Below are 18,217 nucleotides of genomic sequence, written 5' to 3'. Positions count from 1 at the left end.
GCGCTGGCGCCAAGGCAGGCCGACTGAGCCGCATGCCCTGCTCTCTGCAAGCTTGACGCTGCCTAGTGGGTGCCCCCGAGCCTGCGGACTGACTGTCTGACTGCTGCAGGGCCGGGAAGTGGGGGCCCTCTCTCCACTGTGGCCTGGGACAGCCAGCACCGTTCCTCCCCCTTTGTGGCCCTGGCTCCTCTGCACTCAGGTGGCAAATCTGCGGAGGTTCAGACGGAGGCCGAGAGGACAGCTGTGGAGTCAAACCAGCCAGTGCCCGTGTTCTCCGAGTTTTAAAAAAAAAAAAAAAAAAATCCGAAATCTTTTTCTATGGAACTTCAAAGGGTTTACACCTCTCTTCCCTTCCCCCATTTCTTGAAATCTCAAAAAAAAAAAAAAAAAGATGGGAGAAGAGAAAAAAATGTAGCCACAAAACAGAAACCCCAAGAGCCCCTGTGCTTGTGCCGGTAGCTGTGCGTGCCTGGCCTCCCGCACCGAGTGACAGTGGGAGGTGGCGGAGGAGTGGGCCTTGTTTGGAGGCTACACCATTGGGGAACAGAGCTGAGGCCCGCAGGCATGCGGGGGGCTGAGCCAAACAGGGTTTTGCTCTCGAACTATTTAAAGAAAGTGGTGGAAACTGACTTGGAAGTGTTTTGAGGCCCCTGTGGCTTGTCGCGGGAGCCTCCCAAACCACAAAAAAAAAGGTACTGTGTGTCCTCTCTTCAAGAGATGAAACCATTGGACTGCTGCTGGCCTCAGCCACCCATTTGCTCCAAAACAAAGGGCTGTGTTGTGTCTATAAATAGGAGTGAGGCTGTGTGATTAATGAGATGGCGATTGAGTCATCATTGTGATCGGCAGGATTGCAGAGAATGTGGTGGGGGAGGGATCTTGGATCTAAAACGCCCCCCCAGCCCCCCACCCCTGCCAAACCCTGCGGTGTGTGTTCGTGCCCCAGGCTGATGCTTTCCGTCCTGGGGGCACCGCATGCCGAGCTGGGGCCCTCGAGCCACCTGGGGTCTGTCTACAACCATTACTCACCCTTTCACACATTCCCCTTTTCTGGGGCTGGCACTTCCTTCCATTGTTAGGAAGTTTATTAATAACTGATACAACAATGAGCATGCCAACATCTGACCTCGCTCCCCACCGAGATGTGATCTGATCGCATCAGCCAGCCTCACGGTCACGGCTGTTCTCTCAGAGCACGCTGCCTGGCGCTGGTAGGAATCTCATTGTCTTTTGGTTTGTTCGGGGTTTTCTGGCCTCTTCCCGTCTTGCCTGCCCTCAGTCTCTCCTCTCCAGTGTGTCTCTCACCAGCCCCTTAAAGGTCTCTGTTACCAGCTCCCTGCCGCCTCTGTTTTTGGGTCTGGGCATGAGCAGGATTCCAGGGGCTTTGATTTTGCTCAGAACCTCAGCACTCTGCAGGCGGGCACAGCCCCGCAGGCCCTGCCAGATTTCTGAGGCTCTGCCAGGCCATGCTCCTGCTGGAGTGCATGACCGAGGACGGCTGAGAAATCTCCTTCTGTGGGATGGCTTTTTCCTGGGCTTGCTGGAGTAGGACGGGCCAGAGTCCGAGACTGACAAAAAGGAAGAACAGTTGTCCCTTTCTGATCTCAGATGAGGGAGGAGAGGCCTAATTAAATCATTTAAAGTGCTCTATTTCTGCCCTTGGGTGCTGGTGCTCCAGGAATCGCTCTGCCTGGCAAAGAGAACCAGAACAGAGGAGCCGTGGCTGACCTGAGTGAACGCCGCTCAGTAATGAGATTCTAAACACTGGAAAAATAAGTTTCACTGTGGCCTCTTCTAGGCACCGCTCTGTTCCTGTTTAAGCCAGCCCTCCTGATGCTGCGAGGGAACCAACAGGGTCTGGGAACTGCAAAGATAAGCCCCCTCCTTCCACAGTACAGGAAAGGGAAATCGTTCGACTCACTCGTGAGCAGTAGGTTCAGCTAGAGATCGCACTTCGTGGTTTTACTAGATGCTGCTGCTAATTTTTATAATTAACTGTTCAGACCTGACCCTCCCCCAGTTCTGTTTGTCCTCATCACCCATTGGCACATGGGCCCCGAGCAACAAAGCAGCCACCCGGTGGACCTCGGCCGCAGACGCCCGGTTGCCGTCAGAGCTTCTGATTTTCCACAGAGCCTTCACATCACTGCTCTTGGAAGTGAACCACTTCATTTTTATAATTCCTGAGCCTAAACGGCAAGTTGTCCAAGCACATGTTTTACATGTTAAAAAAATCACATTTAGTTCTCGGAGGCCATCTCCAGAGAGGACAACATTTTCCTTAAAATCTGCAGTGTGACATTATTTCCCAGGATCTCGTAGGACATCTTTTATGGAAGGAACTCATCATTGAGGATTTGTAAGGGAAATGAGTATCTCTTCATCATGAGGGAGAGTTCAAACCTTTCCCTCGTATTTATTCCTGAGGTGTCTGCTGAAACTTTTCCTTACAGCTTTTATGGATCTGCTGGGAACATCCTCCTCCTCCTCCCCGCCGCCCCCCGCCCCCGCCCCCGCCCCCGAAGGCTGAAACAGATAGATTGTCATTTCCTTCCCTGACTTTCAGGACAACGGATTTCTTTCTTCTTTAGGGTACTATTTGTTTCAAATTTCCCCTCTTTTCAAAGAGGAAAGCACCCCTTCTGTCTTCTGAGATCAGCGGGCTAGTCACCAGATTCCCATCTGTGTCCAAACAGATGAGCCACAGTTCCTGACAACATTCTCTTCATAGGATGCGTGTTCATATCCGGTGCTGAGTGGCCGAGGGTCTTTGCAAAGCTTGGAGCAAATTCTCCATCACAGCTGAATGAGGATATCCTTCCATGTGTTTGCCGGCTGGAGGGGAGCTGCTGTCCCCCCTCCTCCCCCAACATCCTGCCCTCGGCCACCGGCTGCCCACGGGCTGAAGTCTGGAGTTCCCCAGCTGGGAAATAAGAAAGTGGTGGAGGCTTTTCCTCCAGAGGTAGCCAAGCAGATTTTCACCACATCTCCACCAGTGACCTCTGCAGAGTTGGCCCCACAGGGTCAGTAGTTCTCTCCGAAGATGTCCAGATACACACCAAAAGCGACTCTGTCTGACCGTTGAGATCAATAGGCAAGAACTCTCTGGCTCTGGCTGGATGGATAGGAAATCTCTTCTTGAAGGTCAGGTTTGTTTTCATGTTCCCCCCACCTAAATTAATTGTTAAATTATTAGTGACCTATTTCTAGAAAATCCTTTGGATTTGGATTGAAACATGATAATAAAATCGCCAAAACCTAAAGATGGTGTTCTCCACCTGGTGTCATGCAAACAGGTGGTTATTGAGCACTACCTGGGGAGATTTCTAGAGTACGGAGCTGACATGTGGCTTCCTGGCAGTGAAACAGCGTGGGGGCCGGGGGTGGGGAGTTGGTGGGGAGTGTCTCAGCTGCTCAGACTGGAGGGGACCTTCAGCTCTCCAGGTGAACTACCTAGCTGGCCCCAGGCGAGGGGTCCCTCCTGTATGCTGTTCCCTCCCTCATCAGGTGGTGGTGCTTGTCTCCCACCTCTTCCTGGTAGGCAGCTTTGCACACGCCCCTGCCCCCGGCTCTCTGAGGGCAGGCCCACATCTGGCCACCCATCCCTTCCACCCCGTGCTCCCAGACACTCGGTCTTCACTGGCTCATCTGAAGAACCCCTGCACTCCTCCTCCCTCCTTCAACCTGCACCGTATCCCACACAGATGTGGAAAGAGTCTGGGTGTGAAAGGCAGATACGATTGTACACTGCACCGTTTTTTACTGGGGCAACCCAGCCATGACCAAGACAGAAAGTTCCAGCTTCTATGTCCTTTCCATTCAGGGTGCCAAACAGAACCACCCAACCAAAATTCCAGCTCTGCTTCCTCGTGTCCCAGGGACCTCTTCTGTGAAAACGGGGCTAATGTTTTTGTGAGGATGACATGAACTGTGACGCAGGCAGCTCCTGCCAGGAGTCTGGGAAAATCCACTTCCTCTTCATTTCCTCCCAAGCGTCCTGAGGGCACAGGGTGGCCACGGTGGGCACCCTCTATTGGCTCGCCACGCATCTTCCCTGCCCACTAATACGTCTTTTAATGTTATGGGGTTCCCTGGAATTGGGGTGCCAACTCCCCATAAAGGCCAGGTGCACCATTGAATACAAAAACTACAGATGCCCACGTAGCATTTATGAGGCTCTGACTCTCTTTGGGCATCTTCTGGCCTTATCTCCCCCAGCTTCTGAAGAAGTTCTGTGTTCATCCTTGTACTGTAGGGGGAGGATTCAGAGGCTGAGAGACGTGGTGCCCCGTTGCCAAGTCCCTGCTGCTAGCGCGTCGCAGAGCTGGGACACAAGCCCAGACCTGCTCACTCGAAACCACTCCTGCCTCGGGAGGCTCTGGGCCTGTGTGTTTTCCAAAGAATATTCACTTCCCTCCTTCCGTAAATGTGGTACCACTTTAAAACTTGGAGCAACAGTTCTATCTTTCAAAAGTGCTCACAGCGCCTCTGTTTTCTCTTTGGCTCCTGCACGAATCTGTCACATGTGGAAAGTGTCCTTTCCAAGTAGCACTCAACTACTGTTCGGCCGACCTATAAATTTTGCAATCTTCCTCCTCTGACTGCGGTAGAGAAGTTCCATCCATCTTCCTGCTTCATTAATCCCCAAAACAGCTCAGATGAGCCTCTTTTAGCATCCAAATTGACACCCATGTGGTCCGTTGCTGAGATGAGGGGTAAATCCTTTCAGGCCTGGTCGATAATTAGACATTCCCTCCAGTTCGAGGCAAACTCTCCCAGTAACTGGGGATAGGACCAGAGTTGGCAGGGTGCTTGTCTTTTCTGGAAGCCAGAATGGTGAAGAAGAGAGAAGCTGACACTGTTATGTAACAACTGTACCATTAGCAGCAAGGATTGCTGGAGGCGGGCGCTACCTAAGTAAGCTGCTTATTAAGCAATACAGTCTCCAAGTTTGGGAGCATCTTGGAGGTTGATTAATTGCCATTTTCTGGATGGGGACATCATGGGTCTAAGAGTTGAGTGACCCGAGGTCTTATACCAATCAATAGCAGATATATGATGGAAACCCAGGTCCCTACCCTGCCCATCACCGTTTCTCTCAGAGGTAGCAGAGTGACATCTTTATTGATTTCAAGAGGTGAAACTTATAACCTCAGCATGGTCTTGTGTGTGCCAAGGCATACATGTGTTCAAATAACCAGAAATGGGTAAACCAGAGCAGTGAAGAACTTCTGTACCTTTCACCAAGTCCAGGTGCTGATGGGAAATGATCTTGCCACCCGCATTTCTTGTTCACACATCTTTAGTTTGTAAGACTCCTGCTGACCTGAGGCCTTTCTCTGATTGAGTTTCTTCCTGGAGTCCTTCTAGGTCACTTGAAAATAGCAGTGAATCAGTGCTTCCCAACTCCAAGCCTTCCTGCTGGCCTCCCTTGTACGTGTCTGGCATGATGGTCCAGGGATGCCCGAGGGCACCTGTCGGAGCCAGTAGGAAGCTGCCGTAGCATCGCACTCAGTCATCTCTTCTCATGGTCACCATGTTTGCCTGGTTGCATGGAAGAGCCGCCCAGGCTCAGAACCCTTCCTCCAGTGCCCTGGATCTCCTTTCAAGAAACAAAGGCACTGGGAACCTCTTTTCAAATGCAGTGTTTCAAATTCATGAATCAGTGAATGCAGAGCTGTCCTAGCTTGAGGAGCATGGAGTAGGGGGCCCCTGAACCCCTGAATCTCCATGATCCTGTTCCCAACCTCAGGCACAGCAGCTCCAAAAACCTAACCGCAAACTCAGGCATCCAAAGAAACAGTTTGAAAATACTGCCTTTGTATGCAGAGTTGCACAGCGAGGTCTCTTCTTGAGCAATGAGGTAGCATCAGTGGGTTTTCTTTCCAGTTCTGCTTGTGTGTGTGTTTCACTCCCATTGAATCTACCCTGGATTTTGAGGACTGACCTGTTTAAGCCACTGTATTAAATGTCATTTGTACATTATCTCCTTTAGACTTTATGATGGGTTAAGGAGGGCAGGTCATGTACCCAAGGTTACACAACTAGTGAGCAGCACAGAGTGCATCAAAACCAGGTCTGCTTGACCTCTGCTCACCATCCAGTTACCACTAAAAAGAAATCTGCATGGCCAGGCCAGCTCAGTTACTTTGTAAAAATTTAACTTGGTACCCAGCACTGCATTCCTCGTGAAGCAATTTCCAGAATAAAGGTATGAGCTGGAACCTGCCTGTATTCATGGTTTCAGGTACAGAAGGGGCCTCTTGAGCCATCCACCCTATCTTATGTGGGTTTAGTATTTAGACTAATTATTATAAATAATAATAATTTAAGTAGCACTAATGAGCGCTGTAATTCAACACCAAAGCTCAGAGAACAGATTATCCAAAAATGTTGTGCTTTGTCTCCCGAAGTTGAATGTTCTCGTGATATCTGCCATTTTGAGCACGGTGAACCCTTAGACCTAATAGATCATCATTTCCTGTTGAGAGGTTAGGAAGGGGTGAAAGGGAAAGCAATGAGTTTTTCATGATCTCTGACTACAGTCTTTAGTTTAAAATCTAATTTATCTGATAAGAGAATCGCTACCCCAGCTTTCTTTTGAGGCCCGTTGGCATGAAAGATGGTTCTCCATTTCTTCACTTTCAGTCTGGATGTATTCTTAGGTTCCAAATGGGTCTTTTGTAGACAACATGTGGATGGGTCCTGTCATTTTATCCAATCTGAAACCCTGCTGTTTTATGGCAGTGTTTAGGCTGTTCATGTCGAGAGTAATTATTGAAAGATATGTTTTTATTGACATCATGTTGCCTGTGAAGTCCTTGTTTCTATATATTGTGTCTGTAAATTTCTGTTCTATGACACTCTTGGGTTCTTTCATCTTTTATAGAACCCCCCCTTAATATTTCCTGTAGTGCCGGCGTGGTGGTCACATACTCTTTTAAACCTTGCTGGTATTGGAAGCTCTTTATCTCGACATCCATTTTGAATGTCAGCCTTGCTGGATAAAGTATTCTTGGCTGCATGTTCTCATTTAGTGCCCTGAATATGTCTTGCCAGTCCTTTCTGGCTTGCCAGGTCTCTGTGGACAGGTCTGACGTTATTCTGATGGACCTTCCTCTGTACATAAGCGTTCTCTTCCCCCTTGCTGCCCTCAGAAGCTCTTGTCTAAAATTATGATTCTTCAGTCTCAGAATCAAGTGTCTCGAGGTCTTTCTAGATTTGTTGATCTTGGAGGGTGTTCTTTCTGCCTTTTGGACACAAACCCTGGTTCCATTCCCCAGACTGGGAAAATTTTCATCCAGAATTTGTTCAACTATATCTTCCAGTCTTTTCTCTTTCTCCGCCTCCTCAGGGATCCCAGTAATTCTGATGCTGGAACGTTTCACGGTATCATTTATTTCCCTAATTCTGTTTTCATGGCTTCTAAACTGTTTCAGGCCTCTTCCTGATCCTTTTTCTCTGTCAGTTTGTCCTCTAGATCACTAGTTCTGTCTTCTGCCTCTGTTCCCCCAGCTGTTAGAGTATTTAGATTAGAACAATGAGTTTTTCGGGGCACCTGGATGGCTCAGTGGGTTAAGCCGCTGCCTTCGGCTGGGTCATGATCTCAGGGTCCTGGGATCAAGTCCCATATCAGGCTCTCTGCTCAGTGGGGAGCCTGCTTCCCTCTCTCTCTCTCTGCCTGCCTCTCTACCTACTTGTGATCTCTCTCTGTTAAATAAATAAATAAAATCTTTAAAAAAAAAAAAAAAAGAACAATGAGTTTTTCACTTGAGCTAGAACTTCTTTAATATCATTGGGTCCAGTTTTCTCCAGGTCTGTTTTTGAAACCTGAAGTCTGACTTCTTCCCCACATTATGTTACATCCTTATTAATGCTTTAGATGGTGGAATGGAGAGAACCCCATTAAGGGTTTCTGTGTCCGCCATTTTGATTGGTGAGTATGGCTCAGAGAACCAGGTTAAGACACATCGTGATTGTGCTGTGGGATCTTGGATGGGTGTAAACTAGAGATAGTTGAGGACTGATAAGCACAGGATAATTGACTTCCAGAGGCAAGAAATCTGAGCCATATCAGGAGGGGAACCTGTAGTATTGTCCAGTGATGTGTTGCCTTCATGTCTGACAACTATGAGGTCAGGAGAGCCTTAGTAAGATTCAAGCTTTTGTTCGGGTTTGCTGTTAAAGTTGGAGTGCTGCAACTGAGCTTGGCAAATTCTGGGGAAGAGCTACAAAAATTAATGAAAGTTTGGAAGGCCGGTTCTATAACTTAAAGGTACTCCTGGGTCCTAGATTTCTTTACCAAGATGAGCTACAGCTTAATCATAGCATCCAAGTATATGAATGATGACATTTATATGTTTGTTCAAGGTAATATTTATTAGCTACTGTGGAGGCATGAAGATGATGTGTTCCTGCAGTGATATTCTCTATTTCCAGCTAAGGTGGGCTGAGGGAGAAAAAGTGAAAGGCCCAAGTTGGAGTCAAAATAGACATAGCTGTTGAGAAATATTGAGTATTAGGGTTCTAGGAACCTAGTCACATGGTAAGAGACTGTTCAAGGACTAAGAAAAATAGTGTATTTAGGGGGATGATTTAAGTATAGCAGAGGTTTCTGATGCAAAGTCATAAAGACCTTTCTAGCCTGAGAATTCTAGGATGCTTTCTTTACCATTGGAAGAGACAGAACACTTGAATCTGGCAGTTGTGATTGCATTGTTCTCAAGTCTGTCATCTGATCACTGACTTGTCCCAGATTTCATACAGAAATACAGTTCCTACCTGCTTCCCTACCCACCCACCCCCAAAAAAATCCCACTGGAATTTTTCCTGGGATTGCAACAGTTCTCTTGTTTAATTCCTGGAAAATGGATACCTCTACAGCATCAGGCCTCCAAGCCATGACTATGGTATACCTTTCTGTTTTTTAGGGTTTTAATGTTTTTCAGCAGAATATTACAGTTTTCACTATAGAGATCTTACACATCTTTCTCTAGATTTATCCCTAGGTATTTGATGTTGTTTGATGCTGTTGTAAATGGCATCATCATCTGAGCCCCTTGAATACACACCCAGGAACATCTGTCCACATTCTTGGGCATAAGAAGCGATGTAATCAGTTTCTTCTTCCCAGGGCATCAGTGGGCCTTGTCAGAACCTATCAAGGAAAACATGTTTAACAGCTTCATTGCTGGAAACCCACTTCAGGAGCCAAACAATGCAGCCCTGAAAGTGTTCTTTTGATCCAACCTAAATTCCTCCAGTTGGCATTCTTGCATATTTCCTTTTGTGTTTCGTTCACAGTTTGCCTTCCCCCAAGATTTCATATCTAGCAGTCTGCTGTTTGAATCATCATGCAGATATTTCCACCCTGAGTGGTAAAATATGTATAACTTTCATCAGGAGGGAAATTGCTCATGACACAGTATTAAGTTATAAATACATATAATGAAAATCAAAATTTATTTTTAAAATATGTGCACTTTGACAAAAAAAAAGATCAAAAGAATACACAGAAGTGGTTCTCTCTGGGGGACTTATTTATAGACTATTTCTATACAGGTCTCCATTTTCAAAATTTTTATGACAAGCATGCATCATCTTTGAACTAAGCCAAAAATAAGCATTCTTAAATGGAAAAAAAAAGAGAGAATTAAAACTATGTATTAAAATTACTGGCCTGAATTTTAACTTTGCCCTTCACTGCATACATCTTATTAAGATATGCTAGTGAAAATCAAACAGGTATGCCATGTATCTTCAGATTATCAAGAAAGAGAAACTTCTTTTCTGGGCATGTCAGTTTTCCTGCCATTTATAGTGAACTATAAATTCCACTAAGTGCCAAGAATTTGCTCCTTGGCCCTGGGACTCCGCAGCACCCGCGTTGTGCCCCCCTCCCCTGACTTCTGGGTAGGTCCCACCTCCACGGCATGGGCTCCAGTGACGTGCTCCACAGTCCAGATATGGGTCCCCTGTCCGCTGCTCTAGTAACCCCACTGTTTATTGACAGGTTCTCAGGAATCCGATAGCTCTCAGTCGGCCAAGAAGGACATGCTGGCCGCCTTGAAATCCAGGCAGGAAGCGCTGGAGGAAACACTCCGCCAGCGGCTAGAGGAACTGAAGAAACTCTGTCTTCGAGAAGCTGTAAGCAGTTCACATTCTGTGTGTGTGTGTGTGTTCTTCTGTCTTCACGTTTTTATGAAAAGCAAAGGTGGGGATTGCACAGTGAGCATCAGCGGAGGGCAGGACCACTTCTGAAGCACAAATGTGGGAATCCCAACCCCTACAACATGCCCTGTTATGAACAGGAAGAGTGGACCTTAGTGAAATGCGACCATCGCGGGTATAGTTGCTCTGCTCGAACCCTCATTGGGACCCCACTGGAGACCAAATGACAAGTAATCATGGAGGTCCCTCCTGTGTGCAACATAGTTTATAAAACGTCACTTCCTGTGGTGTTACCTCCTTGGACATACTGGCTTGCCACCAGCTTCCTAAAATTTGTGCCCGAGTTTATTGTCATGGTGCTTTTGTTTCTCTTGAGGATAATTCACACTGATCTTGGGAAATCCTATGGAAAAGCCTCAGTAGGGATCAACAAGAAAACGAAGATTTGGCTTGGTATACAATCCCCTTTCAAACTCGTGATCTGGTGCTTCCCTTTTTTAAAATGAGGTCTCAGCCTAGTGATGTTTTTAATTTTATGCAAAGCAAGCCTTCCTCAAGCCCGTGTACACACTGGTCTTGTGTCGCCAGGGGGTTTAGACGCTGTGGCCCGCCACTTTTGTTTGCTGGAATATCTGCTTCCACCTTCTCCTGTTCATTCCATGACTGTTAGCATGTTTGAAAAGTTGATTTGGTCATGCAACACACATGCGGGGGGTGGGGGTATGCACACACGCATGAGCACGGGTTCGCACACAGACGCTATCGGGTGGGAGCCCTCGGGAGAGCGGCTGTGCTCTGCGTGACGTCACACAGAGCTCTGGTGGTCAGCAGCTCGGAATAGGAAGCAAAAGAGGTTCCTGAGCTCAGTTGAAGAGAGTAATTTCCTCTGCCCCCAAATCCCAGTGCCTTGCCCCAGGAAGCATGAAACAAGGGGCTATAGAATGGGATCGTATTACATTTCAACTTGACTTAATTAGGCTCTGGGCTGATTTCAGCAGCCCCGCACCAGCACAAATCCCCCACAGAGCTCCAGAAAGCAGCCGGCCTGGCCAGGATATGTGCTGAGACTCTCTCAATATTAGTAACCTTTTCATAATCTCCTGAAAGCAGTGAATAAAGGAGAGCTTGGGTGTCTGCATTTAATAATTTGCATAAGACTAGTTTTGTTTTTAATAAAGGAAACATCCCTAAACCCAGCAGGGAATCCGCATCAGAAAGCTGGAGAAACATGTCAAGGCAGGGTTAGCCTGTGTTACAAAGGCCTCCCTGTCTCTCTCGAAATAAAAGCAAAATAAGGAAAACAAAGCTCCCACTTCTTAGAGCGTTGACACCAGAAAACAGAACTTGAGTGGAAGGAGTCGCCTCTCTGGGGGCAGGGGCCCTGGGGGCTGATTGCTTGGTGTCGCTCAGCCAGTCTGCTGACTCCCCCAGAGGGAAGTGGTGGGGGCGGGAGACCCTTCTCAGTAAGGGTCTCGCTCTTTCTCTGGGTCAGTATGGAGAAGCGCTGTTTGTCTGCTGGGGATTGGGGTGCCCAGATGCAAGAGAGTGAGCTGAGCCTGTGGCTTGGGTGTAAGCTATGCCAGAACAGAAGGGAGCAGGCCGACCCCCTCTGCAAGCGCCAAAGCGAGCTCCTCCCCTCTGTGGCTCTGGTTATCTGTGAAGGCAGATTAAATATGGAGAACCCAGTACCTTCTAGTGGGTGCTGGAAAATCAGTAGCCTTGCATTCTTAAAGTAGTCTGTTTCAAAACTGCAGACACGTTAGTTATTAAGTCAATGGTCTGTTCATATTCCCCTCCTTTTTGTAAGTTTCAAAGTAGAAAGGAAAAGCTCTAACCATATAAAATCCACAGTGTGTTATGTTATTTATAGACCAGCTTCTAGGGGAGTAGATAAAAATGTTGCAGAATAAACACATAACTACTCTGGAGACATTTGAACCACATTTTTTTTTACAAAAACAGGGAAGAAAATTGCAGAGCATTTCATACTCAACAGTTGGCCATTATGTTCAGAAACGCTTACAATGGGGAGTAAAAAGCCCAAGAGTTCATTTCCTGGTGGCCTAACCCAGGCGAGAGGCCCAGGAGAGTGAGCGGTGGCTGTGTTTGTGCATGCCAGTTGCTCGCTGTCTCTCTCTCTCTCTCACAAATACACACACACACACTGCGCACATATACACATACAGCCCAGTGTATATACACACAAACATATGTATGTGCACACTCCCTATTACACACAACTCAGTGCACACACACACTTTACTGATACATCCCAGAGCACACATATACAACCTAGTCTCACTCCCAGTGCACACATGCACACACACATGCATACACACACACAGCCTAGTGCATGCGCCCATCCCAGTGTGCACACACTGTGCATGCGCCCATCCCAGTGTGCACACAAGCACTCTATGTGCACACGCAGTGGTGGGGAAAGGCAAGATCCCTCCTTCTATCAGAAGGCGGGTAAACACCTCGAGTCCTGTGTTTGGGGCTTGCTCACACATTACACACTCATACTGGGCTGCCTGGCACAAAGGCTCTCTGTGCAGATGGACTGGGAGCTCCTCTGTGTCTGAGCAGCCCCGTAGGCATTGTCGGGGGACTGGAAACCCGGGGCTGGGCCTTGCCAGTGGAGGCGCACGGTGGCTCTCCCACATGCCTCTGGCCCCTGGAGGTGACCCCGTGCACTGGAGGCCTCACCTCAACCACGTGGGTTACAAACTGATCTTTATTCCCATACGTGACCTCTAATATGAAGCCTCGTTCTAATCCGGAATCGCTGCACAGACCTCGGCGTCTGCCAGGGTCAGTCACAGTGGTGGTCCATCAGCGAAGTTCACGGTCATTATAGTCACACAGATTTCTAAGAGCTGGAAATGCACAATAGGTCTTTTTTAATTACTTGGTCACTGAAATGGAGTCTATTTTCAGTTTCTAGTGAAACTCTTATTTGTATACATGTAATGTTTTCTAAGCTCAGCCTGCGCCTTGAGCACCTAACCTGAGTTGAGAAATTACTATGTTCAGTTTCTAGTTTATGTAATACGCACCTTTCTTGGCTTTGCCATTTAGATACTGCTCCTCCTAAGAGCACTCATTTCAAGGACATTCTGAACTTAGATATTTGTGAGGGACTATTTGATGCAGCAGAAAGACGCAGAAACTGGACAGACCAGAGCTGTCCTATGGGCTCTGGCCCCTCCTGGCTGTGTGGTCCCACCTGGCACATAGCAGGCACGGGGGACACTTGGTAAATTAACAAATGGGTGAGATTCGGGTTTTATGATGAACGTCAATGGCGCTTTTATTTACCCAAAAGACATTTACTTTGGGAAAGACTTTTTGAAGCACATCTGTTTGACAAAGAAAGGGCTGCTCTCATAATTTTTTGAGAAAAGAGGGGCGCCTGGGTGGCTCAGTCAGGTAAACATCTGCCTTTGGCTTGGGTTCTGATCTCAGGGTCCTGGGATAGGGCCCCGCATCAGACTCCCTGCTCAGCAAAGAGTCTGCTTCTCCCTCTCCTTCTGCCCCTCCCTCTACTCAGGCACGCGTGCATGGACTCTCTCTCCCTCTCTCTCACATAAATAAATAAAACCTTAAGAGAGAGAAATGAAATTGCATTTCAGGAGCCCTTAGACGTATTGCTAAAGGTGACGATTTCAAGCCTACGCACTGAATCTAGGCTTTGAAGCCGGTGCGTGTGCATGCATGAGTCCTAGGAACCGAGCCCGTGCTGTCTTCTGATTTCTGTTCTCGTGGTGTTGCTCGTATGCAGGAGCTGACAGGCAAGCTGCCCGTTGAATATCCCCTGGACCCAGGGGAGGAACCACCCATCGTTCGAAGAAGAATCGGGACAGCCTTCAAGCTGGATGAACAGAAAATCCTGCCCAAAGGAGAGGTGTGTTTTTCTTGATGTTGCTGGATTCTCCCCAAATATTGAGGCATCCATGTTTTCTGTAACAGGGTCTTCCTTCTACCCAATACCAAAGGCCATTTCCCCTTCCTCCCCAGAATCTTCCATTCTCCCTTTGAGGTTAGCTGCTCAGTCAGCGTGGGGCTCCCCTTGGTCTGATTTGTTCGCTCGCATGAGTAGGCATTTCACTTTCTGGGGAAGTTGTTTGTCCAACATGATAGGCCCGTCGGAAGCAGCAGAGTGAAGCTTGGGAGAACATCCCAGACACTCAGGGGTACCTGTCTTTTTAATGGCCTTCCGGCTCTTTGTTACTCAGAGCCCAGCCTCCTGTGGGAGGAAACAACCAAAGGAGAAAGAAAGGTCTTGCCTATAGGCGCAGGGCTGCTGTGGACTGGGGAAGGACCGTAGGGCCTTGCTGCTAACACTGCTGCCAGCCGATGAGCTAGATGCTGGGCTGTCCTGATGACATTCGTCAGCATTTGGAGGAGCCACTGAAGCGTTGCTCATTTATCACCTCCGACACTAAAAGTTGCTGGGGGCTAGGACTGGAGAGTCCACATTCCAGGAGGTATGGGGACTTGGGTCTCCCTCTGGTTAACAAGCTCTCCAGCCTCAGACCGAGAGAGTCGAGGCCATGTAACCCTTTAGGCCTCAAGGTCACCTCCAGGAACTGTCTTCGTGGATTTATTGAGTGAAGCTACGAATTAAAATGCTATTGAACAGAGGACTTACAAGAATAACGAATCAAAGCCAAAGGGGAAGGGAAGGGAGTACCATGGCCACGTTGAAACAGATATTCTTACAAAAGGGACTGAGAGAAGCTGGCGTTCTTGAGTCACAGCCACAGCGGGTGAGTGTGAGGGCAGATTCAGGGGGGACGCAGGTGCCCTGCAGCCACCAGCAGGGAACCAGTCTGAGATCTGGTCACAGGGCCTCAGGGCACAGGTGGACTCACCAGAGGCTTTGGGCACATCTGACGCTCAGCAGTTTTCCTCTGCTGGAAGAGGAGCTTCATAATCCTTACGTTTTGGAGTGGTCGCTAGGATTATAGGCGCTGGTGTGTGGGAAACACTTAGCTTGCTACTTGATACCTGCTCTATGCTCGGTAACCGTGAGCTGCTGCGGGCGGGGAGGAGACAGCCAAAGCAGGGGCTGCGGGTGGGCAGAGCAGGGGGGAGCGTGGGTGGGATTTAGAAGACCATCAGGTCAAGTACTTCTCAAATCCTCTGTCACCGGGATTGCCAGGGCAACTTCCACTCTTATGCTGGACAGACAGCTGGACTAAACTTTGAAGAGCAGACCCCACCTTAGCAAGGACCCACAGCCTTAAGTGCCTTCCCACCAGCAGCTCCTTCCCACACGCCAGTAAGCGAGGCCTTTCCTTCCCTAAGAGGTCCTTGTGCACCTGTCATCCTTACCTGTCCCTGCGTGTATTGGTCCGGAGTTAGTGACAGGAAGTACCCCCGAGCCGGCAGGAGCCCATGCAGGAAGAGCCCTCTAGGAAGGAAGGGCTCCCCACGCTCAGCTCTGTTGCTGCCTCTGTTTCTCCTGGGAACGCACTTGACTTCCCCGTCCACACCGCAGGCAGCCATCTGGACACCCGGGGCCGGTGGCCGTGTGCCTGTCCGCTCCGGGAATGCGAACGCATCCTGGGCTCCCACGCCGGGTTGGGCCCCAGGGCCAGAGCTCTCCTCACCGCCCGGGGACAGCTGCTTCTAGCAGTGAAGCCTCACAGACCAGCCTTTGTCCTTGGTGACTTGTTTGTTTCAAGACTCCGGGCAGGCATCCATCCCCACGTTCCTCTCTCTCCAGAGAGCCAGTGCAGCCAGCACTGGAAGGACCTGGAAGGAGCTGATCGTCTCCCAAGCAGTTCTGTGTCCTCCCTGTGCTTCCCTCCCTCCAAGTCCCCGCTCCCTCAGGCTCAAGGTGCTCAAACAGAAGGGAATCCCACTAAGTGTGCTGTGCTCCCTGCCAGCTCCGGGGCTGGCACGGGCTGCTGGGAGGCAAGCTTTGTTATGCGGCGTTAACCAGGAAGGTCTGTCCATCCCCATAAACACGGGGATGGGTCCCTCGCAGTGGGTTGGTGGGTTGGTCCCTTCCTGTCAGATGTTTGCGGAGAGGCGGGCCACCTGCAGGCCGTCCCCGTCCATCTGCCCAGTCCTGGCAGCCGCAGCCTCATTTCTCCTGGGGCCGAAACCGTTTGAGGATATATTCACTCATTTGCTTCTTCTGGCCAAAGTCAGCGGTGGCAGCCGCAGGGAGATGACGGAGGGGAGATCAGAGAACGCCCTGGGGCGTTCAGTCCCAGGAGTGGGGGCCCGGCTCCTCTGCCCTCCTGTCGCGCCTCACAGCCCAGCACTGCTGCCACCGGGCAGGTGTGAGGACCGCTGGACGTTGGAGAATGGGCTTCCAAAAGAGATCTGCGGAGTGGGGTACATCCCACCATGAGGGGCTCAAAATATGAGAGACAGAGGGCCCATGTGAGCCCCCTGCTGGCAAACCCATGGAAGCCTGCTCTGGAAGCAGTGGTGCCTCCCCGTCCAAGGTGGCAGGGAGACGCCACCCAGACAGGCTCTGATTTCCCCGAGGGTCTGGTCTTCGTGATCCTTGCTGTGGAGACCAGAGAGATGAAGCCGAGTGAGCCCATGCCTCCGCCTGCTGCGGGAAAGCTCTGCTTCTCGCCGGTGCTGCCCATGTAGCGATCAGCACTCATCTCCTGAACGTAACAGGGGCCAAGGATCCCGAAAGTGGGAGTGCCAGGGCTTGGCTGCCGGAGATTTTAGGGAAGGGCCACTGCGGGGTCAGCAAGATTGGGGCTGGGTCCTGGGAGTGCTGGTTTCCTGGTAGGAGAGTCTCCCTAAGAGTAGGGCGCGTTGGCCTTGGGGCAGGGCCCAGGAGGACAGTGCCTCCCTCAGCTGCTCCCTGAGTCGTGTCCCTCAAAGTGTCAGCAGCCTCCTCTCCCTCCCACAGGAAGCCGAGCTGGAACGTCTGGAACGAGAGTTTGCCATTCAGTCCCAGATTACGGAGGCTGCCCGCCGCCTCGCCAGTGACCCCAATGTCAGCAAAAAACTGAAGAAACAAAGGAAAACCTCTTACCTGAATGCACTGAAGAAGCTGCAGGAGATTGAAAATGCCATCAACGAGAACCGCATCAAGTCCGGGAAGAAGCCCACGCAGAGGGCTTCCCTAATCATCGCAGGTCCGTGCTAAGCCCGCTCCCCACTGGGGCGTCGGGACCCAGCCCCGAGATCGGGGCCAGAGCTGGCCCCCTGTGGGATCTGAGCGAGCCATTGAACCACCCTGGGCCTTAGCTTTTTTTTTTTTTTTTAAATCCGTAAAGCGAAGCTAGCCAAGGCCTGATACCAAATGAGAGCAACAAAGGGAGGTCGGGTCCACAGAGGAGGGGGAGTGCACAGTCAGAGTGTCCTGATCACTCCTTAGTGCCCCGTCGAAGAGCCCGCAGCCCTGGGCCGCACACTCTCCCCCGCCCTCACCAGGAGCCGGGCTGAGCTCACCCAGCCGGTTCAGCCTCGCTGGAGTTGCCCAGGCTCTGACCTCCTCAGGGACCCGAACGCCCTACCCACATCTGGAGGGCTGGGGCACGCGGCAAGCCGGCACCCCCACTGAGCCTCTGTCCTCAGAGCCACTCCAAGGGCCCCTGTCCTGGAGCCAAAGCCGGGGAGGATGCGGCTGCTCCTCTCTGACTCTCTAGCCCCCCAAGCTCAGGTCAACAGGGGTTAGGAATCTGGGTGATTCTGTGTGGTAAACACTAGCAGGAAATAGCCCTGAATCCACCAACACCGCCAAGTCCCCCAGCGGTTACAGACCTCTTTTTCCGTGTTTAGCGGACTCCGTACAGTACATGTCAAGTGTTCTTTCATAGTTGACACGTTGAAAACACTTTGGCTCTAGGAAGACCAAAAGTAGAATAGAGGTTCGAGGGGCTGGGGGAGGAGGAGCGGGGAGTTAGAATTTGATGGGTATGAGTTTTGTTTGGAAAAATGAAGAAGTTCAGGAGACGATGGTGGTGCTGGTTTCACAAGAATGCAGATATGCTTAATGCCCCTGAACTGTGCGGCTCACGGCGGTCAAAATGGTAAATTTTATGTTATGTATGTTTTACCA

The 18,217-nt window shown here is 49.9% G+C and overlaps 1 protein-coding gene across 15 annotated transcripts in view; it reads left to right on the top strand.

Annotated features, from left to right (window-relative positions):
• FRMD4A (FERM domain containing 4A) overlaps positions 1–18,217 on the top strand; it is a 604,393-nt gene that overhangs the window by 560,052 nt on the left and 26,124 nt on the right. For all 15 annotated transcript variants that reach the window (XM_082739512.1, XM_082739513.1, XM_082739515.1 and 12 more), the window contains 3 exons: positions 10,013–10,146; positions 13,955–14,077; positions 17,063–17,291. In XM_082739512.1, coding sequence (XP_082595638.1) covers positions 10,013–10,146; positions 13,955–14,077; positions 17,063–17,291 — 486 coding nt within the window. The remainder of the gene's footprint in view (positions 1–10,012; positions 10,147–13,954; positions 14,078–17,062; positions 17,292–18,217) is intronic.

Source organism: Mustela nivalis (genome assembly GCF_964662115.1).
Source record: "Mustela nivalis genome assembly, chromosome: 7".
Taxonomy (NCBI): Eukaryota; Metazoa; Chordata; class Mammalia; order Carnivora; family Mustelidae; genus Mustela; species Mustela nivalis.
Note: the sequence above shows the minus strand (reverse complement) of the source record. Positions and strands in the feature narration are given on the sequence as shown.